At 39.5% G+C, this 16,429-nt stretch overlaps 1 protein-coding gene across 2 annotated transcripts; it reads right to left on the bottom strand.

Annotated features, from left to right (window-relative positions):
* Positions 1–11,430: 11,430 nt before the first annotated feature.
* On the bottom strand, positions 11,431–14,590 carry HESX1 (HESX homeobox 1). Of its 2 annotated transcripts, XM_055558260.1 has the most exons (4): positions 13,399–14,563; positions 12,690–12,889; positions 12,299–12,400; positions 11,447–12,208 (listed from the first exon to the last, which is right to left on the bottom strand). In XM_055558260.1, exons 1-4 carry the CDS (start codon positions 13,553–13,555, stop codon positions 12,110–12,112), a joined length of 558 nt encoding a protein of 185 aa, XP_055414235.1. In that variant the 5' UTR covers positions 13,556–14,563; the 3' UTR covers positions 11,447–12,109. The 2 variants fall into 2 exon arrangements, with proteins under 2 accessions (XP_055414236.1, XP_055414235.1); XM_055558261.1 differs by lacking the exon at positions 12,299–12,400 and having other exon boundaries at positions 11,431–12,208; positions 13,399–14,590.
* Between the last annotated feature and the right edge of the window lie 1,839 nt (positions 14,591–16,429).

Genomic DNA, 16,429 nt, shown 5'->3' with positions numbered 1-16,429 from the left:
CTTGACTTAAGACCGTGCAAAATAAACAATGGAATCTTGCCCAGGCGTCACATTCCCTTCTGGGAGGAAATTACTATACTGGTGTTTCAGCTCCTCTGTTTTGGAGCATATTTTCTGGTATTTTAATTTTTAAATCCCCTAGTCCTTCTCCTGCCTTTTAGGAAAATTGTGTTTTCTAACTTTATAGACTCAAAGCTGTACCTTTTGAAAGCCTCTCTTTGACTTAGAAAATCTGCACAAACAGCACAGAAATCAGGCCAAGAGAGATTCAACTCCCCCATTGAATGTACATCATCTAAGCACCTGGAATCATGCTCTTTATGCACAGGGAAAAGCACATTATAAAGCAGCGTGCATGGTATGATTCTACTTGTGCAAAGGGCATGTTATTCATGTGGAGGATGTCTGGAAGAAGAGGAGTATCTCGGGGTGGTGGGATGGCTGGCAATTAACTTCTCTGTACTCTATGTATGGTTAACAGTTTAAATATTGAGAATATATAATTTTAATACTTAAAAAGAATTTTCATTTTGAGGCAATAAAAATGGAGGGTAGGCAATAAAATAACTGGAATAGAAGAAAACACAAGTAGGAACAACAGGATGCAGTCGGACTGAGGTTCACCCTCAGAATCCTCACAGCCTCAGTTGCTGTTCTGTTCCTTATCCATCCCCTGCCAGACCACCATGCCTTCTGGCCTGCACCCTCCTCCAGGAGCCTTCTGTCTCATCCTCCTGCCTTTTAAAAATCTGTTCTCTATAGAACAGCCATATTCTGTAGAGAACTCTGTTATTTAAGGACATAACAGAGTCATGTCCTTGAGGTGAAAATCTGATCTGTAGTTCCCCCCAGCTTAAAACCTGCAGTGGTCTCCAGTCACACTAGATTAAAAACCCAATCTTGTCACAACCTCAAGGCCCTGACTGTTCTGGCCTTTTGCCCCTTGTCCTTTTGCTCACTTTGTTGACAGTTCCTGGGAGACTCTTTCGTTCCTCAGGGCCTCTGCATTTGCTGGTCCCTAGTCAAGGCTATGGTTTTTCCAGTGGTCATGTATGGATGTGAGAGTTGGACTGTGAAGGAAGCTGAGCACCGAAGAACTGATGCTTTTGAACTGTGGTGTTGGAGAAGACTCCTGAGAGTCTCTTGGACTGCAAGGGGTCCAAACAGTCCATCCTAAAGGAGATCAGTCCTGGGTGTTCATTGGAAGGACTGATGCTAAAGCTGAAACTCCAATACCTTGGCCACCTCATGCGAAGAGTCGACTCATTGGAAAAGACCCTGATGCTGGGAGGGATTGGGGGCAGGAGAAGAAGGAGATGACAGAGGATGAGATGGCTGGATGGCATCACTGACTCGATGGATGTGAGTTTGAGTAGACTCTGGGAGTTGGTGATGGACAGGGAGGCCTGGCATGCTGTGATTCATGGGGTCACAAAGAGTTGGACACGACTGAGCGACTGAACTGAATTGAACTGAACTGAGTCAAGGTTATGGTTTTTCCAGTAGTCATGTATGGATGGGAGAGCTGGACTATAAAGAAAGCTGAGCACCGAAGAATTGATGCTTTTGAACTGTGGTGTTGGAGAAGACTCTTGAGAGTCCCTTGGACTGCAAGGAGATCCAACCAGTCCATCCTAAATGAGGTCAGTCCTGGGTGTTCATTGGAAGGACTTATGTTGAAGCTGAAACTCCAATACTTTGGCCACCTGATGCACAGAGCTGACTCATTTGAAAAGACCCTGATGCTGGGAAAGATTGAAGGCAGAAGGGGACGACAGAGGATGAGATGGTTGGAGGGCATCACTGACTCAATGGACATGAGTCTGAGCAAACTCCGGGAGTTGGTGATGGAAAGGGAAGCCTGGCATGCTGCAGGCCATGGGGTCACAAAGTGTCGGACATGACTGAGCTGAACTGAACTGAAATGATGCTGAGACAACTCTTCCCTAAGCTCCACACATGGTCAAGTCCTGCTCCTCAGGGTCTCTGGGAGTGGGGCCAGAAATTTGCATTTTAAATATGTACTTCACGGAATTGTCATGCACACTTATAGCTTCCCAGGTGGTGGTAGTGGCAAAGAGCCTGCCTGCCAATGGAGGAGACATGAGATGTGGGTTCGACTGGGTTGGGAAGATCCCCTGGAGGATGAAATGGAAACCCGCTCCAGTATCCTAGCCTCTGTATTCTCATTAATTCCACTCTGTTCTTGCCTGGAGAATCCCATGGACAAAGGAGCCTGGCAGGCTACAGGCCATGGAGTCGTAAAGAGTCTGACATGACTGAAGCAACTTTGTATGTATGCACATTCAAAAGTTCTGGCTTTTGATGAGCATTCAAGGGACAGGGAACTGAAGAACAAACTTCTGACATATACCTGGAGTACAGCTAGACTCTCTCTCCCCCTTGTGAGGCCACGAGGGTTGTCTGTGCTCAGATATTCCTCAAGAAGGACCTGGGTGTGTCTACTTGCAGAAGGATGGGACTTTAGGGTCTCGAAGTACCTCCACCTAAAGCTATTACAGCCAGAATTATAGCTAGGAAGATTCTGCAGTGGTGACTATTATTTATTCATCAATTAGTAAATTAAACATAAAGTATCTGCAATAAATTCACTTAAGGTGGGCTTGGCGATGGAGCCAGGAAGAGTTCTGAAGCAAGTCCGTTCAGACACCTGCCTCAGACACTTACTACCTGAAAACTAGAACTAGGACTCTGGAGGGCCCATGAAGGGAAAACCCTCAGAAGGTACTGGGAAAATTAAACAAATGCTTTCTGAGCTTATACTTAGGACAAGTTCCTGAGACAGGCTCAGTATGCGGTGAGGACATCACAGGAAGATGTGTCCAGGTCTGCCCAACTCACCTAAGAGGGCTTACAGCCCCTCAGAGGAGCTTATCATGGTGCAAAGTGGTTAGGGTTGTTTTGTTATTATTTTCAAGGAATTTACCTAGTCCTACCTGGCAGGCACAAACAGAAATCAGAACTTTACAAGGAGGCTGTGGCAGGAAAAGCAATGGAGAGTCATTACTTTGCTGGCCTATTCTCTCTGTGTTCCCTTTGGGGACCCTCTCCCACCCTCCCTGTGGTTCAAGGTGGTCCTGTCTCTCCCTGGGCCTTCTCACCAAAATCTTTGGGGGCAGGCACTCTTTTCACTGGGCCTGCTAACCTGGCCCAAGATGAGCCTTGTGCTGGGAATTCCCTGTTGGTCCAGAAGTTAAGACTCTGTGCTTCCACTGCAGGGGGTGCGGGTTCTATCTCTGGTCAGGGAGCCAAGAGCCCATGTGCTGTGCTAGCACAGTCAAAAATATTTTAAAAAATAATTTAAAAAAAATGAGTCCTGTACTATCTGGATTCATTATGGCACCCAGCAGAGAAAGCCTAGGTGGTGAAGAGAAAGCGTCCTAGTGATATCATACAAGCTTCTAGATCCAGACAGACCTGAAGCTGGATCCACTCCTACTCTTCTCACCATAGGTACTAATCAATCTCCTTAGTGCTTCAGTTAGTTTGAGCTCAGTCTCTTCTCTTCTAATAGAAAGAGGCCTGACTCAGGCACTCACAGGCCTTTGTTTCTTTTGTTATTGTTCCAAGTCTCCAAATAAAAAATGTGCTATTGGCAGAAAACTGTCTTTGTAATGTGATAGTGAAAGCCAATCTCAGAACAAAGATGGGCAATGTTAACAATCCTACAGAGTGAGGGTTTCTGTAAAAACCGGGCCAAGCACAGTCCTCCCATTAGTAGCTCTCCGAGGCTGGTCTCCTGTGCAGGAGTGTCGCTGGCTCTTTTGACCAAATGCTCTGCTCTCCAACTCTCTAACTCAACACCACAGAACTCATCATTTCAGCCTTCCTCCTTTCCATACCTGTAATTCCTTTCCCCAAGAGTGAGAAACCCAGCTCCCATTATCCTCAATATACTTACTTTCTTAAACCTATAACGCACAGAAAATAGCTTCAGAATTGCTAACTCACACAATTACAAAAAGCAAGTGTACTAGTTCATTATTTGCTTATAATTTGTTATCAATAGTCTGAGGGGATGTAGTCAGAACACAGTGTGCAAAAAGTCATAATGGTATACTCAGGCAAGCATAATTCCTGCTCTCATTCCTTCCACTCTGTTCTTATGCTCCCATTCCCTCCAGCCACCCCTACTCTCTGAAGGTAACCACTCTCGTTTCCTGGATTATCCTTCCTGTGTTTCTCTTTTTAAAAATAAGTAGATACATCTGTGTCTTCTTATTTCTTCTTTTCACACTATAAATACTCCCTACAACTTTTCTTTGTTCATATGTATTATTGTATAATAATTAATATTGTATATACATATAATAATATGTATAATATCACTTAATAATATATATCCTGGACATCATTCATCAGATCATAGAGATATTTGATCTTTTTTACAACTGTGTAGTATTCCACTAGGTATGTATACTACATATATTATTCAACCACTCTCCCACATGTGGGCATTTGGGTGGCTTTCAATACTTTGCAATTACAAACACTGCTTCAAAGAATAATCTTATGCATAAGGATTATTATGTTGTTGGAAATTTTTCTTGAGAGTAAATCCCTAGAAGTTGCATAGATGCCTCAAATGTTAAACAAATATGTAGTTTTCTTAGAAGCTGTTAAGAGTTCCCTTTATATGGCTTCTACTAATCTGCACATTTTCCAGCAACATATGAAAGTGCCTACTTCCTCTGGCCTTGCCACCAGAATACTGTGTCAAACTTTAAAATTTTTGCTAATCTGACAAGGAAGAAATTTTATCTCAGCACAATTTCTTAAAAAAATATATATATTTAGTAAAAAAAAAAATTCTGGTATATAATTCCATGAACTTTAATCTATGTATAGATTTGTTTAACCACAGTCAGGATATAGAACACTTCCCAAATTGCCTCATGCTGTCCCTTTTTCGTCACTCTCCTCACTCATAAATTCTAGACATCATTAACCTATTTTCCATACCTGTAGTCATGACTTGTCCACGTCATAAATACATCTTGTCATAAAGAGTCATAGAGTATGTAACCTTTTGAGATTTACTTTTCGCTCTACATGATGTCTTTGAGATTCATCCATGTCATTGTGCTCACCAACAGTTTGTTTTTTGTTGCATCCTAACATATGGATCAGAGAAGGCAATGGCACCCCACTCCAGTACTCTTGCCTGGAGAATTCCATGGATGGAGGAGCCTGGTAGGCTGCAGTCCATGGGGTCGTGAAGAGTCGGACACGACTGACTGACTTCACTTTCACTTTTCACTTTCATGCATTGGAAAAGGAAATGGCAACCCACTCCAGTGTTCTTGCCTGGAGAATCCCAGGGATGGGGGAGCCTGGTGGGCTGCTGTCTATGGGGTCTCACAGAGTCAGACACGACTGAAGCGACTTAGCAGCAGCAGCAATGTATGGATGCATCACAACTGGCTTATCTATTTATCCACTGAAAGACTTGGATTGTTTCCAATTTTTGCTGATTATGAATAAAACTTCTATAAAGAAGTATTTTGTTAGGAAAATACTTAGAAATGGGATAGCTGAACCATATGGTAAACATAATGTTTAAGAAACTGAAACTAAAAAACTCCTAGAAGAAAACAGTTGGTAAGCTCCTTTATACTGGTGTTGACGATGACATGTTGGATTTGCCACCAAAAGCAACAGCAACAAAAGCAAACCTAAGTAAGTAAGAATTCAATTAGAAAAAGCTTCAGCACAGCAAAGGAAACCCTCAACAAAATGAAGACTGCCTACTGAATAGGATAAAATATTTGCAAATCATATATCTGATAAGGGGTTAATATTCAAAATATATAAACAATTCATACAACTCAATATCAAAAAAAATAAAAATAAAATGAACAATCTGATTAAAAAATGGACAGAGGAACTGAGTAGATATTTTCCTAAGAAGATATACAGAAGGCAAAACAAGTAATCATTTAAAAATTTTTATTTTTGCAGTAATAGTGCAAAGAACCAATGTCATCTTTAAAGGTACTTACAGGGGACTTCCTTGGTAGTCCAGTGTTTAAGAATCTGTCTGCCGATTTAGGAGACATGAGTTCAATCCCTGCTCTGGGAAGATTCCACACGCCATGAAGAAATTAAGCCTGTGTACCACAGCTACTGAGCCTGCGCTCTAGAGCCTGTGAGCCACAACTACTGAGCCCACAAGCCACAACAAATGAAGCCCATCCACATGCCCTAGAGCAAGAAAGAACCCACTCCTGCAACAAGAGAAGCCACTGCAACAAGAAGCCCAAGTATGACAACAAGAGAAGGCCGGAATGAAGCAACGAAGCTCATCGCAGCCAAAAACTGACAAAATATTAAAACAAAATTTAAAAAAATAAAGGTACCTCAAAGCTTTGTTATTAAATTTCTGAACACAGTTTGAAGTTTTGAGATAATTCATCAAAAAAGTAAAATTTTCCCTAAACTTCAATTTTCAAACTTATTATAGCGAATACACACACACACACACACACACATACACACACGCAACCATTTTGGATTTCATTTAACTTTGCAGGAATTTTTTGCCTTGTTAAAACAGCTCTAAGATTTTTCTCTAGTCTTCATCTCTTAGTAAGAATCGTTTTCAAACATTTTAAAGCTTTGGTACCCTCTTGAAAAGCTAGAGCACAGTGGGAAAATGATGAAGCAATCAAAGAAGTGTAGATTATGAGAAAAACCTGTTAGCAGACTTATTGTTATTCCTCATAGGATGATTATTACTTGCAAAACTATTATTTGCAGGGATTACTTTGCAAATTGCTAAGAAAAAATGTTTTCATAACACTGGAATTAACAGTAGGTGAGTCAAGTTCCTTGCTGGAGTGCGTAAGTTGCGGGCTAAATATGATCCAGTTCTCACATATTTAGTAATCTTCAAATATTCCAAAGCATGCAGCACTTTCAATTCACTCTCCTCTGCTTTTCCCCACTCCATAATCTCCCTCTCTCTTTTCATCTCCACTTGCCCCCACTCTCACCCAGGCCCTCAATTTCAAAAGCACATACTCTACCTGTAGATAGGTTGATTCCCTCAATCCAGCTGTTTTTTTTTTTTTTAAACCTGTGTCCTGCTTCTATCATCCTAAGTCAAGCTGCAACCCTAATTCTATAGCCAAACATGGCTCACTATTTACCACCATATCAAATTGAACTTCCTTGAGCTTTTTCTGTATCTACACTCAACAGGCAGGACTGGCTACAAAATTTTAGGTGCTCAGTGCAAAATGAAAATGTGGCACCTCTTGGTCAAAGAAGAGCATTAAACCAAAGGCAGGCAGGGCCCTGTGTAACTGCATGGGGTTGCATGCCCATGAAGTTGGCCCCTTCCACCTTAATGAGGACACTGTTCATGCTGTCCAGCTTTTGAGTCTTCTTACATGTTGTTCCCTCACCTGGAACACCCTTCCACCAGCACCCAGCTCCTTCCCACATTAAGCCTTACTCTTTTCCCATTGCATCCATGTTGGGCAACAAGTTGAGGACTAATCTTTAGACATCTCTCTGGTCCTTCCCCTCCCGAAGCCTACAGTAGTCCTAACCATTTACACACATTAATTTTGTCCCTAATTATATACTTCCCTGTGTTATTTTCTATGTCGTTCATTCACCATCTATTGTGGGCCAACTATTTGCCTTGACTGGGCACTCTCTCTCTCCCTCCCTCCCTCCCCAACTGCACTAGGTACTGGGTATACTAAGTCCCCAAACAGTGGAGATCTTGTTTGACTTCTTCATCACTCCAACCCTAGAGATTCACATAGTGGCTCATGGCAGACAGATACTGAACAAATATTTGTTAAATAATCATTGAATAGTCTTTTCTTTCCACCACATGGTGAGTTCCTAGAGACCAAGAACTGTTTTCATTTGTTCTAGACTGTTGATTGAGAACCTACTATGTGCCATGCATTGTTGCAGACATGAAAACACAGTTCCAGACAACTTCATTTATTCTGTATTTCCTAGCACATTATCTCCAGCACATCATTATAACAAGAGCTGACTGTTTTATATGCGCCAGGCATTAGTCTAAGTCTTACCTATTATCTCACTTAATTCCCCCAATGACTCTATGAACTAGGTCCCATTATTATCCCCATTTTATAGATGAGGAAACTGAGGCCTAAAGAGATTGACTAACTGGCCCAAAGTCAAACAGCTGCTGTGGTTTGAAGTCAGATGACCAGACAATATTCCAATTTCTTGACTACATGGCTATGCTGCCTCCAGTGAGTATGTTTTGACTGACTGACTTGATTGAAGGAAGAGAAGGGCTGGTGGCACCACAAATCCATAAATAACCATCAAAGAGGTTGGGCTTTATGAAAAACAACAAATTGTTATACAACTCCTTGACTCCAGCTGTAATAGATGGATTCATTTTTGCAAGCTTATGATACAGTAATAGAACATAAACTATGATATCATTTATTTCATTGAAATCACTCAGTCATAAAGTGCTAACGGAGACAGCCCACTAAGCCACCCATGGAGGCCTGGAGGAAAAGAACACTAAGTTCCTAAATGTTGGTAACTCATAGAGCAATAAACATTTATTGGACTCAGTAAAGCCTGTTGACACCAACAAGCTTACCAAGGCATTAGCAGGGAGAAAGGAAAAGGGTGGGAATGAGAAAACAGGAGGGCGGAAAATGGAAAAGGTGAGTCTAATGGAATGCTGAGAGCCCCCAAGAGCTGCCTTGGCTGCTCTGCTGCTATGGGTTCTTGCCCCAAGAGAAGGCAGAACAGTCAAAATAAGGATTAAATTTAGCCAAAAACACGTGGAGGAACTTTTAGTCCTATGGGGCTCGGTGAAATGGAGTCAGCAAGTCACTATCTGTCACACTTTGATTTGGATTCCACATCGAGTAAGTGGGCTAGCATACTGCAAGTGGACTAAAAACACAAGGCCCAGGTTGATTCTGTGTGCTGTGTCCTCTTGTGTTGTGTTTGGGAGATTTATGCCACTCACATAAGTGTGTGATAAGATGCAAGGGGTGAAAGCAGCTATTAACACTGATTAACTCAAAAGTTGGCCACCAGCACACACAGCCATTGTTTCCACCAGCACTCGTTAGTGATGGGCTTTGGCTGGCTGGCTTCACAAGAGACAAATGCCATTACAGGAGACCAAATAACCTTATTTAAGCAGTCAACAGATAATAGAGACGCTCCAGGTATTAGCCTGACTGCATTAGTTTGATTTGTTACTACTGTTCACCTCGTCCTGGCATTAATGGAGACAAAGGCTTGGAATTACTAGGAGCAGAGTTAAGCTATGGATTAGAGAGAGCCTGCATGTTTTGAGGAAAAGATAATTTTATCTCGGCTTTCATTTCCATTTTCATCTTGCTTGATTATTCCTCAAAGTTAAAGCCTAGTTTTCCTCCCGAATATCATCATATTCTCTCCAATACAATGACAATTATAATTGCTAAAAAAAAATTACCAACACATTATTTCCTCTAACAAGAACAGCCTTTATCTTTTAGGTTTTTGGAAATGATTTTGGGGGAAATATACTAGTTACCGTGTATATTATCTTATCTCTTGGATATTCTCACATATTATGAACTCACTTCATAATATTTTATTATATTCTGTTATTAGATCTGAAAATATAAAAGTATGCACATATTATTTCTTCAATATGACAATTTCTGTATTTTTTTTCTGACTTCTGAATGCTACTTGTTTCAGTTAAAAGTGCATAATTTCTATTATAAATGATTTCAGTTATAAATATGTAACTTCCATTTAACATAGTTTATTTCAGTTATACACAAAATTGAATTTTAAAAGCACATAAATCTGTTATATTAAACTATCACTGAAAAATACTGTTTCTTTCCTCACCAGACTTTTTATAAGTTCATATAAGTAAAAAATAATTTAAATACATTATTAGTTGTTTATCAAGGTTTGTGATGCTGTTTCATTTTTTTCTAAAGTCTGTAGGTTTATAAAGAATCCTCATACTTCTCAGACTTGGGGGTTAGGTTTAATCTTGGATAAATTCTATGTAAACTATGATTACTCTTTGAAAACTCTCAATGTATGAAAAGCTCTAGTTCAAAAATACTTAAAATATTAACATTGTGAAATAGTTATACATAGGACTTGCTAAGCCAAGCAAACAGTAAGAACAAAACAGAACTGTATGTCTGAAACTGCAAGATGTTGGAAAGATGCATTAACTGTGATGACATTTAAAAAATAACAGCAAAGACAACAAATACATATATGAGTATATATATATATGTATACATATACACATGCTTTTATACACAAAAAGGTGTATAAAAATGTTTAATGATGGTTATCTGTGAAGGAGGAGATTTGAGAGAGGTTTAACTCCTATACTGCTTGAATTGTTTACAATATGTAAATATGACTTTAGGGATTAAATTAAATGGCTATTTGAAAAAGCTTACCCACCACATGACCCTTTCCCCTCCAACCCATTCCTGATGACTTCTAGTCCTCCACTTTCACAGGAACCTATGAAGAGCAAAGAAGTACCCGGTGGATAAACTGTGACTAACGTATTTCATAAATAGGGCTCCAAATTGTATATTACCAAATGCAGTTCTTTATGTTAAAAAAAGCGGCTCCACAGTCTGACAGCAGAGACTTCCTTGGAAAACATTTAATGCCTCTCTTCTTCCATTTACTTCTCTGTTGCCCTTCTCTTCCTCCCCGCTCTCCATCCAGCAATAGTGAAACAGGATAAGCACAGCTTACTGCTGACACAGAGTTTACTGGGACACAGAACGGTCTTTCCTCCAAACTGTTCAGTAAATGCTTTTTTAAAAGCTCTAAAATCTGAGTCATGCTACTTTTCCTCATCAGAAAATGCAAACTCCTCTTTCTCATGCAATTTAAAAATGAAAGAAAAAAAAAATATATAAAACCAGGATAGATACAGTAATTCAACAAGAACCTTCTACTCTTGTCCTTACCAGGAGAGAAAAGAAGAGCACGGGAAAGAGAAGGTAAAAGGTAGAAAAGAAAAGGGAAGCAAGAGAGAATTCAATCCAAATAGGTGAAGTTGGAATACAGCTGCCAAGAAACAACGTCAGCGTCCTCCAGCTTATACTAAACAGAACATCCACTCTGGCCTTCCATTAATTAAATGGAAAGCAAATCCCCAGATTCCCAGTAGGGAACTGACAGGAACCATGGCAAATGCAGAGAAAATACAGTTTTTGTCCCAGAAAGTGCCCTGGTTATTTCGTGACAATGTCAGAACACATACAAAAGATAAGACGGTTATCCTACCTCCTCAGTCAACACATTGTTTGTAACAAAACATACAGATGATTAACTGGAAATAGATATAAGCCAGATGATCATTCTCATTTTGATGAATCAAAGTAAAGCATGATATTGAGTGGACTAGAAAAATAACTAAAATTTGCATTTATTTGTAGCTCAATTCTTTTGCACAATCCAATACTAATGGAATGAATAAGACGATTGATGATTTTACATCTCTACTTTGGCATAATAACTTTGCTGAATAAAAAACTTGAAACTAGAGTGTTATAAGAATTTGTATTGATATATGGTAAGAAAATCTCACTGCTTTATGCCAGAAATAGAGAAACAAAAGATTCATGAATAAATCATATGCTATAATATATTAAATATAATCACATTTCAAAATGCAGTTGAAGGGAATTTATTGAAACAAATCACATCTTTGTGCCATTCTTCAGACTATTTGACTTGAATTATTTTGTAAATGGAATCCAGTTGTAGAGTCAATTAGCTATGAGTTTACTGATTTTAATAAACTAATTTATTTGATTAAATTTGCTCACCAAAAATAACTGGCTTTTTCTGCAAATGTTTATTAAAATATAGAGGAAAGGCCTTTATTGTAACTAACAGTGCCCAAGTATAGCAGGTGCCATGTTATAATAGGAATTATTTACAATATATTTTCCAATAAAAATGACAATACTCAGATTAAACACAGAAAACATAACATTTTCAATACTTGATATTTCCATTAATTCTTCATGTTCTGCAACTGGAAGATAATTCCACATGTTTAGTTTTCTATTTATTCCAGGAGGTCTGTGTTGAAATTTTTTTTTGCCATTAGAAACTGTGATTCTCTATGGGACCTTTTCAGCTTTGCACGCCGATTTTGGAACCAGATCTAAAATTAAGGGAAGATAAAAACAGACCTCAGAAATGTTATTATTAACATTTTCATTGCTACAAGTAATAACTAAGTCTGAAAATTTACCTGGATTCTGTCCTCCTCTAGGTTCAATTTTCGAGCTAAGTCTTCTCTGATATCAATGCCAGGATAACAGTTTACTCTAAAGACATTTTCTAACACTTGAATCTAAGAATAAGGAAATAGTTATTTAAAATGTTGATCTTTGGTCTCTCATCATAAAATAGACTTTAATTTGTATAGCAAAATAATTGCATTCAAATCTTGGGCAATTAATCTGTAAGCTTTTTTTTTTAATGACTATCCAGAAACTGTTAAAGGGGAGAGAGAGAGATACAGTCTATTGTTTCATTAATAAGGCTTCTAAACTGAGATCCCAAAGTGGATGGGCTTTTTGCCTAACAGGGCATCAGTTAAAGCCTTTGTATTAAGATTATTGGCTGAAAAAACTTCCCACCTGGTTTTGAGTAAAAGCAGTTCTGGGTCTTCGGCCTCTATACCAACTCAACTCTCTTTTCAAAGAAAGTCTCTCTGAGGGTGCAAAGTAATCTTCGTATTTCCAAACACTTTCTTCCAGCACTGAGTGATCCACAGTTTGAGGTAATGAGATCCCACTGGGAAGAGTTGGGACATGTAGACATAGGTTAACTTCTTTCCCTAGAAAGAGAAAAAAGAAATAACATTTTAGGTGTCCATGTCTATATTCTACAAAGTTGTATATAAGAAGTAACTTCAGAAACTTGCCTCTAACTTTCCTAGTAGAATTCTTCTGGGTTTCACAGGAGACCAAATTCCAAAAAGCAAACAAAAACGAGAGTCCTGTCTTGCTGATAGAGAACACATTCTGGCCTCTGAATGTCATTTATTCTTCAGTGAGAAGATTTAGAATATATGATATGGCAAATAAACCCAGAGCTCTTCTGAAGTAAATGAAGGCTCCTGGCATTTCTCATGGGTGCACTTCATACCTACTTGGATCTAAGGCCAATGTTCTTTTTATTTCCCATAACACTCAGATGGAGGCATTAAAAGTGCTAGATATTTCAATTATGTACTTGGAGTAAAGTTTTTCTGTAAGTCTATGTAATATGAAAAAAAGAAAAAAGGCCAAATTAAACACTGTAAACAAATTAACAAAGAAATTAAAAAATTAAGTTGTGGCGTACCTGAAGAGCCGCAGGTGTCCGCCCAGGGCCTGTGGGGTTTCGTGGATGGAACACAGTCTTTCTTCTGGTCCAGTCCTAAGATACTCTCAATTGAAAAGGGGCAGGGTGAGGGTTTGCTTTCCCCAAGCCGAGCACCTTCCTGAAGACTAGGAGACATCCTTGCGTGGGCTGCACAGAGCAACAGCTCCAAGCCTCCCTGGCTGGCTCTGCCCCACTGTCCGGGGCTGGACCTTCCTGCAGTTCACCTTATTGCTCCGCTGTCAAGGGGGCTGGATTTAGAACGTCACTAATTAAAATCCCGTTTCAGAAAGTTTTAGCATGTCAATGCACACTGGCCCAGCCAGCAGCTCCAGGAGTTAATTGTTTATTTGTTTGCAAGTAATTAGCAACTAATGGCTACACCACGGGGGCCACCTACAGGGACAAAAAGTGTTATCTCTCCTAAACAGAACACAGATTTAACTTTCTCAAAAGAAATGATGCACACAGACTAGGACTCCTCTTTTATTTGAAATCATCAATGTATAAAATCATGCTTTTTATTCTGAAGTTTATACTTTCATGGACTCCAGTTACCTAAACATACAGGCAAGACAGAAGAGCAGTCAAGTAATAAATAATCTAATTTAAGTGAATTTTCTTCCAAAGAAATTGGAAAAATAATAATCTCTTAATGCTATTACAGTAATTCTGATGAAAATGCCCGTTTTTCACATGCATATGTAATAGTGACTGTTGTCAATGAAAACACAATAGTATTTGGAGTGCAGCATACTGGAAAAGGTTGGCAATGTTATTAATACTGAGTGTAATTTTCTTCCAAGTGCCTGGATTAACTAACAAGGAACAGTTGCACCAAGTATTTTAAATAATTAATGAGTTAATTCTCTTCTTTCATCTTTTCTTTTAAATGAGAGAGATACAAGTTAATATGAAGATTCATATATTACTACCTCCAAGCAACTTAAAAGTATGCCTATTCAAACTAAAGGAAGAATTTCTCTCCCATCAGTTGTTTCAAAGAAAAATACATAATTTATCTTTTAAAGAAAAATTTCTGTTGATATTTTGAGAGACTGGATGGTTCTCATGAGGACAAGAAGACTTGTGAAAAATAACCAAGAACAAAATATTTTCATTTCATCATCCTAAGAAAATGTGAAATTAAAAGAGAAATATAGCTGCTAAATGAGAAGATTCTGAAGTGACCACTTCTCACCAAAGTTGTAACACTTTTAGTTCTTGTACTCTCTTGCTCCTCTTCTTTTAATACCTTCCTGATGATAAATTTAAGTGCTCAGTTTTATACAGCATTCAGACAACTACTGGGCTTTCCTTGTGGGAAGAAGAAAAGAAGTGTGTGCTCAAGGAGGAAACAGCCTCTGCAGAATGGAAGTGAACTTTATCAGATTTTGCCTTGTCGTGATGTCACTTCCTATCACGGTGTCATAAATACTAAGCTAAATTCCTCCTTATGTGAGCTCCAATGTGAACAAAGAATTCACACAGAAAACGAAACATGCACACAAGATGGAGTTATAAATATATAAGCAAAGCCATTCTGACAATGAATAAACTAGTAAACATATATTCTCATGGAGGTTTTGCCTACAGTGTCTTGGAAGGTAAACAGTCAATGGTGGGGGCTCCCCAACTCTGGAGCGACCTGGAGAAAGAGATTGCTTCAGGACCTTCCAGATTCTTTCCTTTCCTTTGAAACATTCATTCACTGATTCATCCCACAAATGGAAGAACATCTACTGCGTACCTAAAAAACCAAATAGAATCCTTGCCTTCATGTGCCCATGAAGCTCGTGGTGGTGGCAGAGGTGGGGGGCAGTGAGACAGCCAACAAACAATGACTGTAAATATAAAGATGAGCCAGGAAAGCTGGCTCCTCAGTAAGGGAGGTAGAAGGCGGCCTGACTGAGACCTTCGACCCCACAGACCAGGGCCCTAGAGGCAGTCCCCAATTTCGCTTTATCAACATAGACACTGCAATATTTTTATTTATCCTGAGTTGATTTTATGTGGACTTAATACCATTTTACATCTGGATGAGTATGTATGAATATAAAAGATAGCAAAGAGTTTCTTTAAAAATGTGGAGGCAATGTTTTCTCATATATCGACTCAACAGACTTTTACAGAGCACCTAACATGTGTCAGACACCATTCTAGGATTAGGAATGAACAAAAGCAAGGTAATTTCAGAGAGCGATAAACTTACTGAAAGGAATAAACAAGGTGGTGGTGATGAAACATAACAGGGGTGGAGGTGGGGTGAGAAGAGGGTCTTTAAGTATTGATGGTCAGGGAGGCCTCTCTCAGGAGGTGACATTTTAGCTGAGGATAAGAGAATGCTAGCATGCTAAGATCTTGAGAAAGAGCATTCCAGTCAGAAGGAACAGCAAGTACAAAGGTCTTGCAGCTGAAAGGTATTGGAATATTTGAGGAGGCAAAGGGCAGTTAGCCAGAGAGCGGTGAGTGGTACCAGATGCTAGTGTTTGGAGAGCCAGGCCTGGCTGGATAATGGATGCCTTTATGAAGACCTATAAAGACCGTGGTAAGGAGTTCAAGTGCAAAGCGAACCCAGGGCAGGGTTTTAAGCTGGGACTACTATGACAGTCTGAGTTGTTTTTACTCACAACATTTCTGACACCCAATGTATATGGGCTTTTCCACACCAAGCGATTCTCCAGTTCTCTGTAGACATCAACAGGGTATCTAAAATTCAATTCTGACCCTAACTACCCCACAGGTTAAGGGCTCAGTCCACCAAGACTATAGTTACCACTTGCAAGTCCCAGGTTGCCACTTGTACTTCTGACTAACCGACTGTAAATTCAGAGTTCCCCTTCACAGGTTCAATTATTTGCTAGAACTCACACAATTCAAGAAGGCATGCTGTTCACGTTTACTAGAAAAGATACAATTCAGGAACAGATGGAAGAGATGTGTAGGGCAAGGTGTGGGGGAAGGGGCATAGAGGTTCCATGCCCTCTCTGGGCACCACCCTCCCAGCACTTCA

This window comes from Bubalus kerabau, chromosome 20, assembly GCF_029407905.1.
Source record: "Bubalus kerabau isolate K-KA32 ecotype Philippines breed swamp buffalo chromosome 20, PCC_UOA_SB_1v2, whole genome shotgun sequence".
In the NCBI taxonomy this organism is placed as follows: Eukaryota; Metazoa; Chordata; class Mammalia; order Artiodactyla; family Bovidae; genus Bubalus; species Bubalus kerabau.
Note: the sequence above shows the minus strand (reverse complement) of the source record. Positions and strands in the feature narration are given on the sequence as shown.

What these genes read in the sequence shown, in the direction of transcription:
- HESX1 (XM_055558260.1), bottom strand. Translation starts at nt 13,555, where the DNA reads ATGTCTCCTAGTCTTCAGGAAGGTGCTCGGCTTGGGGAAAGCAAACCC. An exon ending in CTGCTTTTACTCAAAACCAG is followed by an intron (nt 12,401 to 12,689) that starts GTGGGAAGTTTT and finishes CCTTATTCTTAG; the next exon opens with ATTCAAGTGTTAGAAAATGT. An exon ending in TAGAGGAGGACAGAATCCAG is followed by an intron (nt 12,209 to 12,298) that starts GTAAATTTTCAG and finishes CCTTAATTTTAG; the next exon opens with ATCTGGTTCCAAAATCGGCG.